Here is a 21,301-nt window from a genome sequence, read left to right as displayed (position 1 = left end):
TTTTTATATTTGACAGACAAAGATCACAAGTAGGCAAGTAGGCAAAGAGGCAGGCAGAGAGAGAGAAAGGGAAGCAGGCTCTCTGCCAAGAAGAGAGACTGATGCAGGGTTCAATCCCAGGACCCCGGCACCATGATCTGAGCCAAAGGCAGAGGCCTTAACCCACTGAACCACCCAGGCGCCCCCCTCACTTATATTCTAAAACTTCATCACTTGGTGTCCAAACATGGGGCTTTGAATATTTACATCTGGACTCGAAGCTTCAGTGAAAAATTGGTTGGACCCACTGTTTGCTTATTAATTCTTGGTTTACCTTTTGAAATTGCCAGAACACAACTTGAAAAAAGAGTGCAAAAGAAGATGAACCTTGCCTGGATGATGGTTGATATACTCAGCTATACATTCTCTCAATTACCTCTCATCAAAATGACTAGGAGGAGGAACATCCAACAGAGGAAAAATTCAGAGACTGTGCTCTATCTCACAGAACTATTGGATATGGACATAAACAGTATGTCAGAAAGGGAATTCAGGGTAACAATTATCCAGGCATGGCTAGGTTGGAGAAAACCATTATTGACAACATAGAATCTCTAAGGGTGGAAGTGAGAGCTAATCTGGCAGAAGTTAAAAATGCTATCAATGAGATCCAATCTAATCTAAATACTCTAACAGCTAGGGTAACCAAGGCAGAAGATAGAATTAGTGATCTAGAAGACAAACTGGGGGTGACTGGGTGACTCAGTCGTTAAGTGTCTGCCTTCAGCTCAGATCATGATCCCAGGGTCCTGGGATCAAGCAGACTCCCTGCTTGGCAGGAAACCTACTTCTCCCTCCCCTACTCTCCCTGCTTGTGTTCCTTCTCTCACTGTGTCTCTCTATGTCAAATAAATTTTTTAAAAAATCTAAAGGACAAACTGATAGAGAAGAAGGATCAGGAGGATGCCTGGAACACACATTTTAGAAACCATGAAAACAGAATTAGGGAAATAGATGACATGATGAAGTGTTCCAACGTCAGAATTATTGGGATCCGTAAGTGGGTGGAGAAAGAAGACTAGAAGATATAGTTGAATAAATTCTGGATGAAAATTTCCCTAATCTGGGAGATGGAACAAGTGTTCATGTCTTAGAGGCAGAAAGGACACCTCCCAAGATCAACAAGTCTAGAAAGACCTCTAGTCACTTAATTGCAAAATTCACAAATCATAATTTTAGACAAAAGTTTTTAAGGGCAGCTAGGGGGAAGAGATTCCTTAGGTACAGAGGAAGGTCCATCAGAATAATGTTAGAACTGTCCATAGAAACCTGGCTAGCCAGAAAGGGCTGGCAAGACATATTCAGGGCACTAAATGAGAGGAACATGCAGCCAATAATACTTGATCCAGCAGGGTTGACATTCAAAATGGATGGACAGATAAAGAACTTCCAAGACTGGCAAGGTTTAAAAGAGTATGTGACCACCAAGGCAACACTGCAGGAAATATTAAGGGGGGGTTCTATAAAATAAGAAAGAATGCAAGTGAGACATAGAACAGAAATTTACAGACACAATCTATAGAAACAAGGACTTCACAGGCAACATGATGTCAATAAAAACTTATCTTTTAATAATCACTCTCAACGTAAACGGCCTAAGTGCTCCCATAAAACTGCACAGGGTTGCAGACTGGATGAAACAACAGGACCCATCCATATGCGGTCTTCAAGAGACACATTTGGAACCTAAAGATACATCCAGACTGAAAGTGAAGGGATGGAGAGTCATCTTTCATGACAACGGGCCTCAAAAGAAAGTTGCGGTAGCAATTCTCATATCAGATAAATTAGACTTTAAGCTAAAGACTGTAGTCAGAGATACAGAAAGACACTACATCATTCCTAAAGGGTCTATCCACCAAGAAGATCTAATAATTGTAAATATTTATGCCACCAGTATGTGAGTGGCCAACCACATAAGACAACTGTTAACCAAAATAAAAAGTCATATTGATATGAATACAATAATTGTAGGGGATTTAACACAGCACTCTCAGCAGACCATCGAAGCAGAAAATCAGTAAAGAAACAAGAGCATTGAATAATACATTGGACCAGATGGACCTCATAGATATATAAAGAATGTCCCACCTAAACAACAGAATACTCATTCTTCTCAAGTGCACATGGTACTTTCTCCAGAATAGACCACGTACTAGGTCACAAATCAGGGCTCAGCTGATACCAAAAGACTGAGGTTTTTCCCTGCATATTCTCAGACCACAGTGCTTTGAAACTGGAACTCAAACACAAGAAAAAATTCAGAAAGAATTCAAACACTTGGAAGCTAAAGACCAACATACTCAAGAATGTTTGGATTAACTAGGAAATCAAAGAAGAACTTAAACAATTTATGGAAACCAATGAGAATGGAGACACATCAGTCCAAAACCTAAGAGATATGGGAAAGGCAGTCCTAAGGAAGAAACACATAGCCATCTAAGCCTCACTCAAAAAAATTTAAAAATCCCAAATACTCCAGCTCTCTTTACACCTTAGAGAACTGGAAAATCAACAACAAATTAAGCCAACCCCATGAACAAGAAGTAAATAATCCAGATTAGAGCAGAGATCAATGAGATAGAAACTAGAGATACAGTAGAACACATCAACAAAACTAGGAGCTGTTCCTTTGAAAGAATCAATAAGATTGATAAACCACTGGCCAAAATAATCCAAAAGAAAAGAGAGAGGACTCAATTAATAAAATTATGAATGAAAGGAGAAAGATCACGACTAACACCAAGGAAATAGAAACAATCTTCAGAATGATTATCAACAGTTATATGCCAATAAGTTAAGCAACCCAGAAGAAAGAGATGCATTCCTGGAAACCTATAAACTTCCAAGACTGAAACAGGAAGAAATCGACAACCTGAATAGACAAATATCTAGTAACGAGATTGAACAGTGATCAAAAACCTCCCAAAAAACAAGAGCCCAGGACCTGATGGATTCCCTGGGGAATTCTACCAAACATTCAATGAAGAAATACCAATTCTTCTAGAGCTGTTTCAAAAAATGAAAACAGAAGGAAAACTTCCAGTCTCTTTCTATTAAGCCAGTGTTACCCTGACCCCCAAACCAAGCAAAGAGCCCACCGAAAGGGAGAATTTCAGACCAATATCCCTGATGAATATGGATGCCAAGATTCTTAACAAGGTCCTAGCTAATATGATCCAACAGTACATTAAAAATATTATCTACCATGACCAGGTGGGATATATCCATGGGATGCAAGGGTGGCTCAACATTTGCATATCTATCGATATGATAGAACAAATCAATAAGAGATGGGAGAACAACATGGTCCTCACAACTGATGCAGAAAAAGCATTTGACAAAATCCAGCATCCATTCCTGATTAAAACTCCTCAAAGTATAGGGATAAAGGGAACATTCCTCAACTTTATAAAATCTATCCATGAAAACCCCACAGCAAATATCATTCTCAATGGAGAAAAGCTGACAGCCTTCCCTTTGAGGTCAGAAACACGACTAGGATGCCCACTCTCACCACGTTGTTTAACATAGTACTAGAACTCCTAATAACTGCCATCAGACAGCAAAAAGAAATAAGACATAGTCAAATTGGTAAAGAAGAAGTCAAACTCTCTCTCTCTTTACAAATGACATGATACTTTATATGGAAAACCCAAAAGACTGCATCCCCAAACTACTAGAACTCATACAGCAATTCAGTAATGTGGCAGGATATAAAATCAATGCACAGAAATCAGTTGCTATCTTATACACTAACAATGAAAATGTAGAAATGGAAATTAGAGAATTGATTCCATTTACTGTAGCACCAAGAACGATAAGATACCTGGGAATAAGCCTAACCAAAGAGATAAAGGATCTGTACTCAAGGAACTACAGAACACTCATGAAAGAAATTGAAGAAGACACAAAAAGATGAAAAAGCAATCAATGCTCATGAATCAGAAGAATAAACATTGTTAAGATGTCTATACTGCCCAGAGCAATCTACACATCCCAGTCAAAATTCCACTGGCATTTTACAAAGTGCTGGAACAATCAATCCGAAAATTTGTATTTGTATGGAACCAGAAAAGACCTTAAATTGCTAAGGAAATTTTGAAAAATAAAAACAAAGCTGGAGGCATCATGCTGCCTGATTTCATGTTTTACTACAAAGTTGTGATCACCAAGACAGCAGAGTACAGGCACAAAAACAGACACATAGACCAGTGGAACAGAGTAGAGAGTCCAGATATGAATCCTCAATTCTATGGTCAAATAATCTTCAACAAAGCAGGAAAAAATATCCAGTGGGAAAAAGACAGTCTCTTCAATAAATGGTGCTGTAAAAATTGAACAGCTATGTATAGAAGAATAAAACTTGACCATTCTCTTACACCATACACAAAGATAAACTCAAAATGGATAAAAGACCTCAATGTGAGGCAGAAATTTATCAAAACCCTAGAGAACATAGACAGTAACCTCTTCAACATCAGCCACAGCAACTTCTTTCAAGATATGTCTCCAGAGGCAAAGGAAACAAAAGTGAAAATGAACTTTTAGGACTTTATTAAAATCAAAATTTTCTGCACAGCAAAGGAAATAGCAACACAACAAAGAGGCAACCCACAGAATGGGAGAAGATATTTGCAAATGACACTACAAAAGGCTGATATCCAAGCTCTATAAAGAATTCCTCAAACTCAACACCCAAAAAAACAGACAATCATGTCAAAAAATGGGCAGAAGACATGAACAGACATTTCTCCAAAGAAGACATACAATGGCTAACAGACCCATGAATAAATGTTCATCATCATTAGCCATCAGGGAGATTCAAGTCAAAACGACATTGAGAGCAAGATGGCAGAGGAGTAGGAGACTGAGATATCATTAGGTCCCAGGACTTCAGCTAGATAGTTATCAAACCATTCTGAACACCTACAAACTCAACAGGAGATAGAAGAGAAGAAGAGCAGTACTTCTAGGAACAGAAAATTGACCACTTTCCAGAAGGTAGGATGTGCAGAGGAATGAATACAAAACAATTGGAAGATAGATCACATGGGGAGGGGCCAGTCCTGGCAAGTGAGAGAGCAGTGGAGCACAAAATCAGAACTTTTGATAGTCTGCTCCACTGAGGGATGTCGCTCCAGAGGCTAAGCAGAGGTGGAACCCTTGTGAGGACAATGTGGTCTCAGGACCTGTGGGGTCACAGAAGGACTAAGGGGTGCATAAGTGGAGAGCTTCCAGGTATCAGAGCAGGGAAGCCAGCTATAGAGACAGAGCCAAGGGGTGCACTCTCACCTCAGGCTTACCTTAAACAGTGATCCGAGGCACAGTCAGGTCACTGCTCTTCAAGCAGAGACCCCACAAGTGGCAGATCCAGAGAGACCCCCTCCTTCCTCCTCTGGGAGGTGTGGCACAGGAGTGTGTGTCAGGAATGTCCTGGGTTTCAAGAATCCAAACAGAGCCATGCATGAGAGATAGAAACAGTCACAGGCTGGGTGAGCTCAAAGTGCAGCCAGAGACAGAGATATGGGAGGATTGAATGCTTTTCTCTGAGGGTGCACTGCTCTGTGGGGCCCTGAGCTCTTCGCTCCTTCCAGCCAGAGATTGGGAGGCTGCCATTTTCGCTCCTGTCCTCTAAAGCTCTATGGAAAGGGTTTAAGGAACAAAAGCTCCCGAGAGCAAACCCAAGCAGTTTACTTAGCCTGGCCCCAGGCGAGGGCAGTGCAATTCTGCCTCTGGCAAAGACATTTGAGAATCACTGTAACAGGCCCCTCCCCCAAAAGACAGCAAGAACATCGAGCCATGACCAAGTTTACTGATCTGTGAGAACTGCAGAACTCCAAAGCTAGGGGAAAGCAATACACAGAATTCATGGCTTTTCTCCCATTTAGTCTTTCAAAGTTAAATTTTTTAATTCTACTTTTGTTTTAACTTTTCCTCTTTCCTCTTTTAATGGTTTTTAACTATTTTATCAATACCTTTTTTTAACTTTTTAAAAGTTTTCACTGTTATATTTTATTCCTTTATTGTATTTAACCTTATTTTTGGTATACATATACAGTTTTTTCCTTTAAAATTTAGGGATATAATTTCTTCTAATAGATCAAAATATGCCCTAAATCTAATGTATGGCTTTGTTCAAGTCTCCAGCCTGATCACATTCTCTTCTCTTTTTTTAATTTTTTTTAATTTTATTATTTTTACAACCAACTTATCTTATAAATTGCTTTTTTAGAATCTTTTTTAATTTTCATTTTTATAGTCATATTCCATCCCTTCTTCATTCATACCTGTATTTTTGTATATATATATTTTTTTTTCTTTAAAATTTGAGAGGTATTTTCTTCTAAGAGACCAGAATACACCCAAAATCAAGTGGTGGCACTGCTCTATTCACCAATTGAATATATATGTATATATAATTTTTGTATTTTTTTATATTTTTTTTCCTTCATTTTACTCCCCCTGGTTTGGGGTCTCTTCTGATTTGGTTAGTGTATATTGTTCTGGGGTCTTTGCCAGCCTTTTAGTATTTTGTTCTCTCCTTCATCTATGCTTATCTGGATAAGATGACAAGGTAGAAAAACTCACCATCAAAAAAAAGAACAAGAGGCAGTACTGACACCTAGGAACCTAATCAATATAGACATTATTAATATGCCAAAACTAGAATTCAGAATGATGATTATCAAGGTGCTAGCTGGGCTTGAATAAAGCATGGAAGATATGAGAGAATCCATTTCTGGAGAAATAAAATCACTTTCTGGGGAAATGAACTAAAATCTAACAGGTTGAAATCAAAAAAGCTATTAAAGAGGTGCAATAAAAAATGGAGGTTCTTACTGCTAGGATAAATGAGGCATAAGAGAGCATTAGTGATATAGAAGACCAAATGATGGAGAATAAAGAAGCTGAGCAAAAGAAAGACAACTACTGGACCATGAGGGAAGAATCTGAGAGATAAGTGATATCATAAGATCAAACAATATTAGAATAATTGGGATCCCAGAAGAAGACAAGACAGAAAGAGAGGGGGGCAGAAGGTACATTAGAACAAATTATAGTAGAGAATTTCCCTAATATGGCAAAGTAAATAAGCATCAAAATCCAGGAGGCACAGAGAATCATACTTGAAATCAATAAAAATAGATCCACCCCCCATCATCTAATAGTAAAACTTCAAAGTCTTAGTGAGAAAGAGAAAATTCTAAAAGCAGCTCAGGAGGAGAGGTCTGTAACATACAATGGTAGAAATATTAGATTGGCAGCACACTTATCCACAGAGACATGGCAGGCCAGAAAGGACTGTTATGATACATTCAGAGCACTAAACGAGAAAAATATGCAGCCAAGAATACTATATCCAGCTAGGTATTGTTTAAAATAGAAAGAGAGATAAAAAGCTTCCAGGACAAACAAAAATTAAAAGAATTTGCAAACACCAAACTAGCCCCACAGGGAATATTAAAAGGGGCCTTCTAAGCAAAGAGAGAACCTAAAAGTAACAGACCAAAAAAGAAAAGAGACAATATACAGTAACAATCACCTTACAGGCAATACAATGGCACTAAATTCATATCTTTCAGTAGTTACCCTGAATGTAAAAGGGCTAAATGCTCCAATCAAAAGATATAGGGTATCAGAATGAACAAAAACAACATCCATTGATATACTATCTACAAGAAACTAATTTTAGACTCAAAGACACCTCCAGATTTAAAGTGAGGTGCTGAAAACAATTTGACATGCTAATGGAAATCAAAAGAAATCTGGGGTTAGATTTTAAGCCAAGACTATAATAAGAAATGAGAAAAGACACTATATCATACTTAAACGGTTGTCCAACAAGAAGATCTAACAATTTTAAACAACTACATCCCTATCATAGGAGCAGCCAATTATATAAACCAATTAATAAAAAAATCAAAGAATCCATCAACAAATACAATAGTAGAGGACTTTAACCCCCCCCCTCACTGAAATGGACAGATCATGCAAGAAAAGATCAACAAGGAAATAAAGGCTTTAAATGACACACTGGACCAGATGGACATCACAGATATATTCAGGACATTCCATCCCAAAGCAACAGAATACACATTCTTTTCTAGTGCATATGGAACATTCCCCAGAATAGATCACATCCTGGATTACAAATAACCCATACCAAGAGATTAGGATCATTCCCTGCATATTTTCAGACCATACAAATGATCTGAAACTAGAACTCAATTACAAGAGGAAAGTTGGAAAGAACTCAAATACATGGAGGTTAAAGAGCATTCTATTAAAGAATGCATGGGACTTCTAGGAAATTAAAGAAGAATTTAAAAATTCATGGAAACAAATGAAAATGAAAACACAACACAACTGTTCAAAATCTTTGGGACACAGCAAAGGCAGTCCTGAGAGAAAAGTATATAGCAATACAAGCCTTTCTCAAGAAACAGGAATGGTCACAAGTATACAACATAACCCTTCTCCTAAAGGAGTTGGAGAAAGAACAGGAAAAATTCTAAACCCAGCAGGAGAAGAGAAATAATAAAGATCAGAGCAGGTATCAATGAAGTAGAAACCAAAAGAACAGTAGAACAAATCAATGAAACTAGGAGCTGGTTCTTTGAAAGAATTAATAAGATTGATAAACCCCTGGCCAGACTTATCAAAAAGAAAAGAGAAAGGACCCAAATAAATAAAATCATGAATGAAAGAGGAAATATCACAACCAGCACCAAAAAAATACAAACAATTATAAAAACATATTATGAACAACTATATGCCAGCAAATTTGACAATCTGGAAGAAATGGATGCATTTATAGAGACATATAAACTACCAAAACTGAACCAGGAAGAAATAGAAAACCTGAATAGACCCATAACCAGTATGGAAATTGAAGCAGACATCAAAAATCTCCCAACAAATAAGAGCCCAGGGCCAGATGACCTCCTAGGGAATTCTACCAAACATTTAAAGAAGAATTAAAACCTATTCTCCTGAAACTGTTCCAAAAAATAGAAATGGAAGGAAAACTTCCAAATTCACCTATGAGACCAGAATTACCTTGATCCCAAAACCAAAGACCCCATCAAAAAGGAGAATTACAGACCAATATTCTTGATGAATACAGATGCAAAAATTATCATCAAAATACTAGCCAATAAGAACCAACAGTACATTAAGAGAATTATTCACCACGATTAAGTGGGATTTATTCCTGGGCTGCAAGGTGTGTTCAACTTTTGCATATCAATCAATGTGATACAATACATTAATAAAAGAAAGGACGAGAACGACATGATACTCTCAATAGGTGCTGGAAAAACATTTGACAAAGTACAGCATCCTTTCTTGATCAAAACTCTTCAAAATGTAGGGATAGAGGGTACATACCTCAGTATCATCAAAGCTGTTTATGAAAAACCCACAGCAAGTATCTTTCTCAATGGGGAAAACCTGAGAGCTTTCCCCTAAGGTCAGGAACATGGCAGCACTGTCCACTATCACCACTGCTATTCAACATAGTACTAGAAGTCCTAGCCTCAGCAATCAGACAAAAAAAAAAAAAGAAATAAAAGGTAACCGAATAGGCAAAAAAGTCAAACTCTCGCTCTTTGCAGATGGTATGATATTTGATGTGAAAAACCCAAAAGACTCCACTCCAAAACTGTTTGAACTCATATAGGAATTCAGTAAAGTGTCAGGATATAAAATCAATGCACAGAAATCAGTTGCATTTCTATACACTAACAAGACAGAAGAAGGAGAAATTAAGGAGTTGATCCCATTTATCATTGCACCCAAAACCATAAGATACCTAGGAATAAAACTAACCAAAGAGGCAAAGAATCTGTACTCAGAAAACTATAAAGTACTCATGAAAGAAATTGAGGAAGACACAAAGAAATGGAAATACATTCCATGATCATGGACTGGAAGAACAAATATTGTGAAAATGTCTATGATACCTAAAGCAATCTACACATTTAACACAATCCTTATCAAAATACCATCACTTTTTTTCAAAGAAACAGAACAAATAACCCTAAAATTTATATGGAACCAGAAAAGATCCTGAGTAGCCAGAAGAATGTTTAAAAAGAAAGCCAAAGTTGGTGGCATCACAATTCCAGATCTCAAGCTCTATTAAAAGCTGTAATCATCAAGACAGTATGTTACTGGCACAAAAACTGACATACAAATCAATGGAACAGATTAGAGAGCCCAGAAATAGACCCTCAACTTTGTGGTCAGCTAATCTTGACAAAGCAGGAAAGAATGTCCAATGGAAAAAGGACAGTCTCTTCAACAAATGATGTTGGGAAAATTGGACAGCCACATGCAGAAGAATGAAACTGGACCATTTCCTTATACTATACACAAAAATAGACTCAAAATGAATGAATGACCTCAATGTGAGATGGTAATCCATTAAGATCCATGAGGAGAACATAGGCAGTCACTTCTTTGACCTCAGCCACAGCAACTTCTTCCTAGAAACATCGCCAAAGGCAAGAGACGCAAGGGCAAAATGAACTATTGTTACTTCATCAAGATCAAAAGCTTTTGCACAGCAAAGGAAACAGTCAACAAAACCAAAAGACAACTGGCAGAATGGGAGAAGAGATTCACAGATGACATAGCAGATAAAGTGCTAGTATCCAAAATCTATATAGAACTTATCAAACTCAACACCCAAAGAACAAATACTCCAATCAAGAAAGGGGCAGAAGACATGAACAGATACTTCTGCAAAGAGGATATGCAGATGGCCAACAGACACATGAAAAACTGTTCCACATCACTTGGCTTCAGGGAAATACACATCAAAACCACATTGAGATGCCATCTCACGCCAGTCAGAATGGCTAAAATTAACAAGTCAGGAAGTGACAGATGCTGGGGAGGATGCGGAGAAAGGAGAACCCTCCTACACTGTTGGTGAGAATGCAAGCTGGTGCAGCCACTCTAGAAAACAGTATGGAGGTTCCTCAAAAAGTTGAAAATAGAGCTACCCTATGACCCAGCAATCACACTACTTGGTATTCACACTAAAGATAAAAATGTAATGATTCACAGGGGAACATGCACCCAAATGTTTTTAGCAGCAATGTCCACAATAGCCAAACTACATAAAGAACCTAGATGTCCATCAACAGATGAATGCATAAAGAAGTGGCATATACATACAATGGAATACTATGCAGCCAACGAAGGAAATGAAATCTTGCCATTTTCAATGACATAGATGGAACTAGAGGATATTATGCTAAGCGAAATAAGACAATCAAAGAAAGACAATTATAATATAATCTCTCTGATTTGAGAGGCAGAGTGGGGGTTTTCAGGGAGAGGTAAGGAAAAAATAAACAAGTTGGGATCAGGATGGGTGAAAAACCATGAGACTTTTAATGTCAGGGAACAAACTGAGGGTTGCTGGGGAGTGGTGGGGTAGGGATTTGGTGGCTGGGTTATGGATATTGGGGAGGGTATGTGCTATGATGAGTGCTGTGAAATGTGTAAGCCTGATGATTCAGATACCTGTATCCCTGGGCCAAATAATATATTATATGTTAATACAATAAATAAATAAAAACAAATAAATAAAAATAAAACTACATTGAGATACCACCTTATACCAGTTAGAATGCCAATTAACAAGACAGTAAACAACAAGTGTTGGAGAGGATGTGGAGAAAGGGGAACCCTCTTACACTGTTGGTGGGAATGCAAGTTGGTGCAGCCATTTTGGAAAACAATGTGGAAATTCCTTAAGAAACTAAAAATAGAGCTACCCTATCACCCTACAATTGCTCTATTGGGTATTTACCCCAAATATATAGATGTAGTGAAAAGAAGGGCCATATGCACCCCAATGTTCATAGCAGCAATGGCCACAATCTTTAAACATGGAAAGAGCCAAGATGCCCTTCAAAAGACAAATGGATAAAGAAAATATGGTCGATATATACATTGGAATATTATGCCTCCATAAGAAAGGATGAATAGCCAACTTTTGTATCAACATGGATGGGACTGGAGGAGATTATGTTGAGTAATCAAGTAAGTCAAGCAAATAGAGTCAATTATTATATGGTTTCACTTACTTGTGGAGCATAAGGAATAACATGGAGGACATTAGGAGAAGGAAAGGGAAAGTGAATTGTTGGAAATCAGAGAGGGAGATGAAGCATGAGAGACTGTGGACTCTGAGAAACAAACTAAGGGTCTTGGAAAGAGGGGGGTGGGAGGTTAGGTGAGCCTGGTGGTGGGTATTAAGGAGGGCACGTATTGCATGGAGCATGAGCTGTGGTGCATAAACAATGAATCTTGGAAAAATAAAAATAAGTGAAAAAATCTTTCAAAGAACTTTTAAATGACTGAAATATTGCTTCATAAAATACTAAAAACTTAGTTATATCGGTCAGCATCTTTGCATAACTCCCCATATGTATTTGAAGATAATAAAGGGTAACCATTCAACACATATTTACTAGGTGCTAACCATGTCCCAAGTAATATGCTAGCATTGGAATAGAAAGATGATATAAGATGTGAATCCAAATCTCAGAATCCAATCCATATGAACCCATTCATCTTAAATAAGTACATTACACAGTCATGAATTAATAATTCACATGTCACTCTCAATTTCTTTTTCCCAATATCATCTGGGCCACCTAGCAATGTTATTGTATTAATGTAACATATATATTATAATTGCTAAAAAAAACTATATGCTACATGCCACACTTTCCTATAAGCTCCTGGCTGTTGTGATTTCCCCAACCTCCTTGATATATCTAAATATCATTCTCTTTTCAAATTAATTTCCTTCTCTCTCTTCTCTGTGGAGAGCACTAATTTTTTGAATTTTTTAAAATATATAGAATATAAATATAAGTACAAACATAAATAGAAAATTTTAGAGGGAGAGATAGAAACAGATGAAGGACAGAGAGAGAAGGAGAGAATTTCATTTTATTTAATTTATTTAATCATTTAATTAATTTAATCTCACAATCCTGAGGTCATCACCTGAGTTGAAATCAAGAGTCAGACACTTAACTGACCTTGTCATGCAGGTGCCCAGGTTTTTAAATATTTTATCACTTTTTCCTCACACAAAAAGAATAAGGTGTAATAAAAATAACACTGAGTTTCAAGCACAAAGGTCTGATTTCAAATTCTGACTGTGGTACTATGCACCACTGATGAAAGTACTTTACCTCCCTTCCTTTAAAAAGGGAGAATAGGAAAGCCAAATGCACAGTACCTTTATGAGGAAGGATTACATTTACTAGATCTGTAAGACTACCACAGACCTATTATAAAGTAGGCACAAAATTAATTCCCCCTTTCCTCTTATTTCTTCATAATTTTAGCCCTTTATTTCAACAAAACTCTCACTGGTCATTATAGACGTTTACATAACATGGCAAACTATTTTTCGATGAGAAAAGCATATCACTTAATGTAGAAAAAGCATACTCTACATAGAGGTAAGTCTTCATCTGGTGAAATAAATAGCAACTCATAATTTATGAATTTATGACTCATGCTAAACTGTAGCCAAAGGTGTTTTTTTACGTGATTAGTTACCTTTAGTTAATACCATATTTAAGTTGTTTTAGTACCTCCATATATGGCTCCAAAAAAACATTAACTGTTCTACTTTAAGTTCTTTCCAGACAAGAGATATAGATTTCAATGTTTTATGTGTTTCTATACCATCAATATAGTCTGTAAGATAGTCATGAAGTAGAAGGAATCTTAAAATGTTCCCTGGATAAATCCCAGGCAAAATACCACAAGTATTCAAAAAAGGCAATTTACAGTCTAATAAAATTTATTTATCTTTCTAGGTAATATGTATTTCTTTATAACTAATTAAATTTTTTCAATGAAGTTTGTGGGAGGCCGCAATAAGGCTTGAGAGGAGGACCAAACCAGGCCCTGACTTGTGCCTCCTTTAAAGTCCGAATAACCTAACAAAAGGTTTAGGACAGAAAAGTTGAGGAGCACTGAGAAAGGGTCTGTGCTATGTGTTGTGCCCTCACCTAAGTGACTTCCCACATGCTTGCTAAACAAATGAGAACAATTCGGTTGGAGTCAAAAGTTCGTTGCTGGTCCTTGCTGCCCCAGTACTGCTCATAAATTACTTTCAGGTTTGCTGTATCAAATACAGAACAATTGTATTGGCATCAGCCATTTGGCATCACGAGGTCTGCTTATAGTTAAATGTGAAAATTCTTATTGTTTAACTAGACACAGGTGTATTGCTTTTCCTATCACTATATATATGGCCATAATGCTTTGAATAAACCTAGCACTGTTGGACATCCTCCTCAGTGCTCCTCCTGCCCCCATCTCTTTGTCTCTTAACTTCTTTTCTTCATCCTCTTACCCTCATGTTCCTGGTCGATTTGTCACGCCAGCCACGATAGAATTTGAACATAAAAAAATATGTCAAGTTCCTCTTCACAACAATTCTTCAATTTTGAGAACTTCAAATTTTAAATTTTCGTTCCCAAGTTAAATGATTCCATGCTCTTCACAGAGCATGCCTTAAGTTTTTCCTTTTTTTTTTTTCCTGACCTATTTGGATTTCTTGACATTTTATTGCTGTTTAAAGAGTACGATTTCTAGGCAAAGTACTAGAGAGGGAGCATAGTAGTAAAGCATTTTTTTTTTAAATCATGACGGAAAATGGATCTTGTCCCTTGGAAATGCTTACTGAGTTTATTGGATAGATGTTCTGAGGAAACTAGAGTCAAAACATTTGGAACAAGAAACTTAAGAGATTGTTGTGGAGATCTTAGCTTCATATCTTTATTAAACCAGAGTTAAAATTAATAAATGATATACACTTTGAGACTATGTCTATTCCATTTATTCATCAGTACACATTTTGTGTTAAAGTAAACAACATAAAAAGAGAGAGAAAAAGATAGAATTCCTGTCCTTAGGGCTTTTATGATGTCCTAAAAAAAAAAAAAAATCACAATTCTAGGAAAATTACATATGTTCGGGAAAAAAATACAGAAATTTCAAAAGTAAGAGAATAAAAACTGAGTCTTTAGTTTTTGGAAAAATGAAGATCAGCAGAATAATGAAAGTCAAATCAAATTATCCACATACAAACTTTCTAGAAGAAGCTCATTTTAAAGTGTGAAATTTTTAGAAGTTAGTCTATATCCATCCCATGCGTTTCACCTCATTATGAGGAAAAAACACATTGATTTAAAAAGGTTTACTGATATCAATATTATAAATCTTGTTCATCACTGTTTTCAAGATCAAATTGGCTTTCTTCTTCCCAAAAAAAAAGGTTTTCATCCTCAAATATATAAAATATTTCTAATACATTGCTATTGCTAATATTTAAGGATGTCTCAACTTGGTAAAATAGGCAGGTTTGATCCTGCATTTCAAAAGAGAAATGATAGTTGTTGTTTTCTCTTACTACTTGGTTGAGATTTGTTAATGAATTCTGAAATCTGTAATTTAGTAAGTTGTTATTCTCATCAACTACTTCAAAGATTTCATTTGTCTTATTGGTGCCACCCTGTGTATTTGAATTCACATCATCCACAACCAACAATGATATGTGCAAGAAATTCACACAAAACTTCTTCTTTAAATATGATTGAAATTTCTTTAAATTGTTTTCTTCCTTTAAGCTCATGGAGTTAATTCCTCTTAATTTTCTTAATTTTCTTTTATCTATCAAGTCAAATGTATTATTAAAATAAAGCTGATCAACTGTATCATCACTGGCATTATCAATAAATGTTTTTCTACCCCTTACTTTTTTGTTCTCATCTCTGAACATGGTCTTATCTGACTGCAGTAAATTTGGGTGTATTTTCATCCATAAATGGAGACCCAAGAAATTTTCAAAATCAGAATCTTTGCAATATACAAATCCTCGGTCTTCCTCATTTATAGGTTTGACGATAACAGTTAGTATAGGGCAATGCTGGCCACAAATAGCATAGAGCTTATCCAGAGAGTCACCTTCCTGAAGTGCACCACGAATTACATTATTAATAGGCAATGGCTGGTTTTTAATAGTATCATCAGAGACAGGATGGACTTTGTTACCAGCAGACGTAAAAACCTGAGTGACTGATGTGCATACTCTTCCTGACTTATGACTAGCCTTCTCTTCTGCATGATGATCTGGCATTATCTCCTTGGCAGAAGTTTTATTTTGAACATCTAGCAAATCCTCACCAAAAGGCTCGGAGTCACTACAATGAGGCATGTTAAAATAACTGCATTTTAGTTCAAGGGGTTGAGTCAGTTCTTCCAGTTCTGAAGAGGATAGCTCAGCCATGTTTGGGCCTGGAGCCAAATTTCCAAAATGTGAATATGGTACCTCATTGCCGTTATTAAGTAGAGTATCCACTGATGTGGTATCTTCATTGCCATATAAGCCAGAATTTTCAGGAGATGATAATCTTAACAAGTGATTTTCTTTCAGGAGCCATTTTCCTTTATCAATCACTACCCCTTCCTCTATATCTCTAACAATTCTTTTATGATTATTTTGTTTTGTACCATGTCCTATGTCTCCCCCGAGATAACTGGCCCTCACATCACATTTATCTTGATCTTCTTCTGGAAATTTCTGTAACATAGATGAACTACTAGAGACCTGTTCAGAAGACCCAAATGACTGACCTTCAGAATCATAAAGACCATCTTTCCTAGCACACTGAAATTCCATAGAGTTATAAGGACAAACCTGAGATCTGTACACAGACCCAGAAAAAAAAGATGGTTTAATAACTTCTCCTTTCCCATAAAGCTTTTCTACTGTCCTTTTAACAAATCCTTTATTGTGTTTTTTTTCTTCAGCAATCTCCTCACAACCACCACTGGGGCCATCACTGGATGTTTTATATGGCTGCTCACTCTCACTGTCTAGTCTAAATTCTGACCCATCAGAAGTCACTGGTCTTGTGAAACAGTTTTTAAAATCAAGAGAGGACTCTGAATAACTTCCAATTTCCATATGTTTCACCATCATTTTTACTCTCATTTTACTTTCTCCTTCATTGAGCTCCCTTTCAACATTTTGCTTAGAATCATAGCAAAACACTAAACATGGTGGTGTTGCTGACCTCCTACTGATTGCCTCGCAAATTACATCATTTCTTTTTTCTTCTTCTGTAATATTCCCACTGGAGACTTCTATCAATTCTGAATTTTTACTAGCCTCTAACTCTTTTTGGATCAATTCTTCAGTGGCTGGCTCTCCTGCATTTACCTTTGTATGAAAGAGATTAGTGTCCTGGTTTTCTAATTCTTCAAATGATTCCAGTTCTGAAATGTTTCTTTCACTTGATGTCATGCTACTGGTTATTGAGCCTGGTTCTTCAGAAGTCTTTGAGTCTTCCTTATCAGAAGATGTAGATGCATTTTTACCCTGAAATTTCTTTAATGAAAAAATTTTAAATTCAGCCTCGGAACTATGTTCCTTATCAAATTCTGGTTCAGTTTCATTTATGGGAAAGCCACAGTGATTTAAACTGTTGGTATTTTGATGTGACATCAATATATTAAAGCCATGCTTGCACCCAGGGTCTGCCAAAATATTTATATCTTTATGAACTTCATCAATCCTTTCTAATTCTTCAGTCAATTCCAAATTATCAGCACATGTGTTTTCTTTGGAATTTAAAAAGTTACTGGTATTGCAGGCTTTGTTGGGAATATAGGTCTCATCAACTGGGCAAGTTGTCTCATAACTATGGTTTTCATCATGAGTACAAGCTTTATGGGAAGACAGAGCATCAGTAAGTGAACAGACCTCTCCTAGAAAATAAGCTTTATTCATGGAGGTCTGATCAGTGGTAGAGCCATCACTAGGGCAAAAATTGTCACTGAGGTTACAAGTCTCTTTTGGAGGATAGGTCTTATTCACAGTGCACATCTTACATGAAGAACAAGTCAACTCTGAAACACAGACTTCAGGGCCACAGCCCTCACTGCCAGAGAGGCCTCCATGTAAAAAGGAGATTTTCTGTGTTTTTTCATTTTCAATACACTTAGGAACTCTCTGAATGTTGAATGTGGAACAATTTGCAGAAAGTCCTCCTGAAACTATATCATGTTCTCCCTCAGTGAGTCCAAAGTGATTTGTGGTTGATTCCACTAAATTGGCAACAGCAGCCTTCAAATCATCAGCTTCCTCTGTGATGGCAGTATGCTTTAGAATCTCCAATAATCCACGTATTTCTGAAGCTCTGTTGCTAGTCTTGTGAGCATCACCTTGGCAGAAGTTAGTTATACTTCCCTTTAAGGTCAGCACCAGAAGCCAAGCTAGAAGGACATTAGTATATGACTTATATATTGGGGAAGGGAAAGGAACATCTTCAAGTGAACCTGGCATTTGAATAATTCCATTCTGAGTCTTATGAATACTAGGAACTAAAGCTTGCAATTGGCGAAGCAGCAAGACTGGCAAAAGGTCTTTTGGAGTGTCTTCTTCCATAAGATCTACTTGAATAGCAGCTTCTACGCTGCACTTTTTTGTAGCTAGGTTTATTTCTTCATAAATAAGGCTTACCTCTGGTCCTAATTTTTCAGCACATACCTGGATTTTAGTATTATGATCACTGATAGCTGACTGTGACAAAGCACAATTTTCATGCAAGGGAAACAAGCAAGCATCATTCAGAGATTCATCCTCATTCTCACCCAGATCTTTGGAAAGGTTGTCACTATTATCTTTGTCAAAAGATTTACCTATCCTTTTGCCTAGATTTTCTGTCAAACTGGCACTTTTAGTTATGTGTTTATTTCTTTCCCTAACAAAATTATTTCCTTTTCCAGAACTTGTGTGTGAATTAGTTCTTACAAAACCATTGTTGTTACAACTTACCACATTCCTTTCCTTTTTGTATGTTGGAGCTGATTTTCTAGGTTGCAAAGATGAATGTGGATTTATGCTCTGCAACCATCTCTGTATATAATTTTGAACTGAATGATGGCTAATATCCTCAGGCAAAACAGCTTTTCTTAAAGAAGCTAAGGAATTTGCCCTGGTTGTAACATGTTTACTTACAGCAGTACCTGATTTCAACTTACCCCCTTTTTGCTTTTTCTGAGTTTTTAAAGTTATGTGTGAATTATTAACTTTTGAAATTAAACTTTTCTTGGTCATTCCTCTCAAATACCAAGATGCTATTTCTGCTTGAGCCTGTGGTCCACAAACAGCACTGGGTTTTTGCTCAAGGAAGTTAAACAGATAAAATAAATTTTGATCTTCAAAATTATTTTTGCAACACCAAAGCTCATTATTGGGAAATACTTTATTGTCTTGACCAATTTCTCTTTTTGTAGATCCTCCTAAACTTACTGGTCTGGACTTCCTTTTAGCTAAAAGTCCTTGAAACTTCCTAGGATTCTGAAGAGTATTTAATTTATTTACATGGAAATTCTTGGAATTCATGGGATTGAGATTACTTTTAGAACAACAATAATTTGATTCAATTACCATATCACTTACGTGGCGGTCTTCCTCACACAGTATTCCCTCTTTAAGGGAACTGTCTGAATCCCTCAGTATGATTCCCTGTGCAATTCTACCTCTTGTGTTAATTTGTTCACTCCTACTAAGAATTCTTTTGGTTGCAATCTTCCCATCCTGATAACTGGAATTTATCGTCTGTTGCTGAGATTTCATCTTCTTTTTGCTGGCAACAGATGATGAACTCTGCTTTTCATTTGCTGGAAATTTTGTTACACCACACTGAGCAAACTCATTAATCACTCTGTCAATTCTTATGGTGGCAGTGGAAGGCCCTACTGAAGCTGGGGTCTCAGAAATAGTTCTGTCAGCTCCACAGTTGTTACTTAAAGAATGAGTCCTATCTGCTAAAGCAGGACTGCATCTGTCACTGGTGTTACCACAAGGTCTTAATTTTTTGATACTAGTTTTGTTGTCTGATGTTACACTATCAACTATACCTTCCTCCACAATTGAGTTTTCTGATAAAGTCTGCGGTAAGCCATTATTATGAGACATCTCTAACATCTTCTGACTTGTTATTTCTACAATACCAGCACATATTGCACCTGACTTGAGCAGCTTGCTTTCCTTTTTTCTTTCTAAAGATGACTCCATCTGTTCAATGTTATCGATCTGAACAAGCACTGGTTTGTTAGATACTGATGACATTTTACTGCAAGAATGTGTGAACATATGATACTCCGATTTGTTTTCCCCATCCTCCTTCTCTTCACTATAGATCACTTCCTCTTGAACTTCAGTTTCAGATACTAAGGTCACACTCCCTCTCACAGATTTCTTTTGTCTCACTCTCCTTGGTCCAGGTGTAGGGGGTCTATAAAAATGATACTTTGCTTGATCCTTGGTCTCCTGGATGGTGTTTGTGTCCATAGCAGCATTCTGCCAACTAGCAGAAGGGCAAGTTTCAGTCTCTTGGTCTGTCATTTGAGTATTTATGTCCTCTGCCAAACTGCCCTCTTGATTATTGTCTTTCTCCAGAGATGAGACATCTGCAGACAATGAGCATGCTGCAATTTTTAAACCAGAAAACCGATCATCTGTTCTTCCTGGAAAACCACCTACCTCACTCTTTTCATTGTTATGAGAAAGACTAGCTCTACTGACAGTGGTCCATTTTATGGTTTCCTCCTGTTTTATCTTAAATCGAACTTTCATCTCAACTGTCATGGTACCATCTTGATTAAAAATAATCGATTTCTCAATATCATCTTCAGAAGGATAGATCAACAAATTCTGAGAATCATTTTTTTCTAAGGCCAAGTAATTTTCAGAAGCAAAAGACTGGTCTGAGTAGCAATCATTATTATGCATTTTGTCAGAAGAAACAGAATAAATCTGGGACTTTGGGCTTGAAGGCACATGTGTCTTCACTTTCAAGATTTTGAGAGTAAAAGATGCCCCACATCAAAATGTAGAAGATAGAGAAGTTATAAATATCCAATAGAAGAGGCAGCAAAGAAAGGAAAGGAAAAAAATTAGTATGAAAATTTCATATTTTCTGAATTTCATAGTAAGATATCATTAACATGTTTCTCACCTCTATGTATTCATTGGTTACTTGAATTCACTATAATATCTGGTACACTTCTATAAGCTATTCTCAAAAAGAGAATCTACAATCTTACTTCAATAATGAGATTCACAGAATTATAATTTTCTTGAGTTTAATCAGGCAATTTTAATGAGGGAAGTAGAAATTGCTAATGATTCTAGCAA

At 36.7% G+C, this 21,301-nt stretch overlaps 1 protein-coding gene across 4 annotated transcripts in view; it reads right to left on the bottom strand.

Annotated features, from left to right (window-relative positions):
- RP1 (RP1 axonemal microtubule associated) overlaps window positions 1-21,301 on the bottom strand; it is a 357,923-nt gene that overhangs the window by 288,381 nt on the left and 48,241 nt on the right. The window contains exon 4 of one of the 4 annotated variants that reach the window (XM_032316305.1): window positions 14,620-20,955. The exons of 1 other annotated variant lie outside the window; for it this stretch is intronic. In XM_032316305.1, coding sequence (XP_032172196.1) covers window positions 15,308-20,955 — 5,648 coding nt within the window. In that variant the 3' untranslated portion in view covers window positions 14,620-15,307. Of the gene's footprint in view, window positions 1-14,619; window positions 20,956-21,301 lie in introns of those variants that run through there. 2 more of the 4 variants (XM_032316306.1, XM_032316307.1) reach the window with 2 other exon arrangements.

The sequence above is a fragment of the Mustela erminea genome, chromosome 16 (assembly GCF_009829155.1).
Source record: "Mustela erminea isolate mMusErm1 chromosome 16, mMusErm1.Pri, whole genome shotgun sequence".
Classification (NCBI taxonomy): Eukaryota; Metazoa; Chordata; class Mammalia; order Carnivora; family Mustelidae; genus Mustela; species Mustela erminea.
This window is presented reverse-complemented; position numbering and strand designations above follow the sequence as displayed.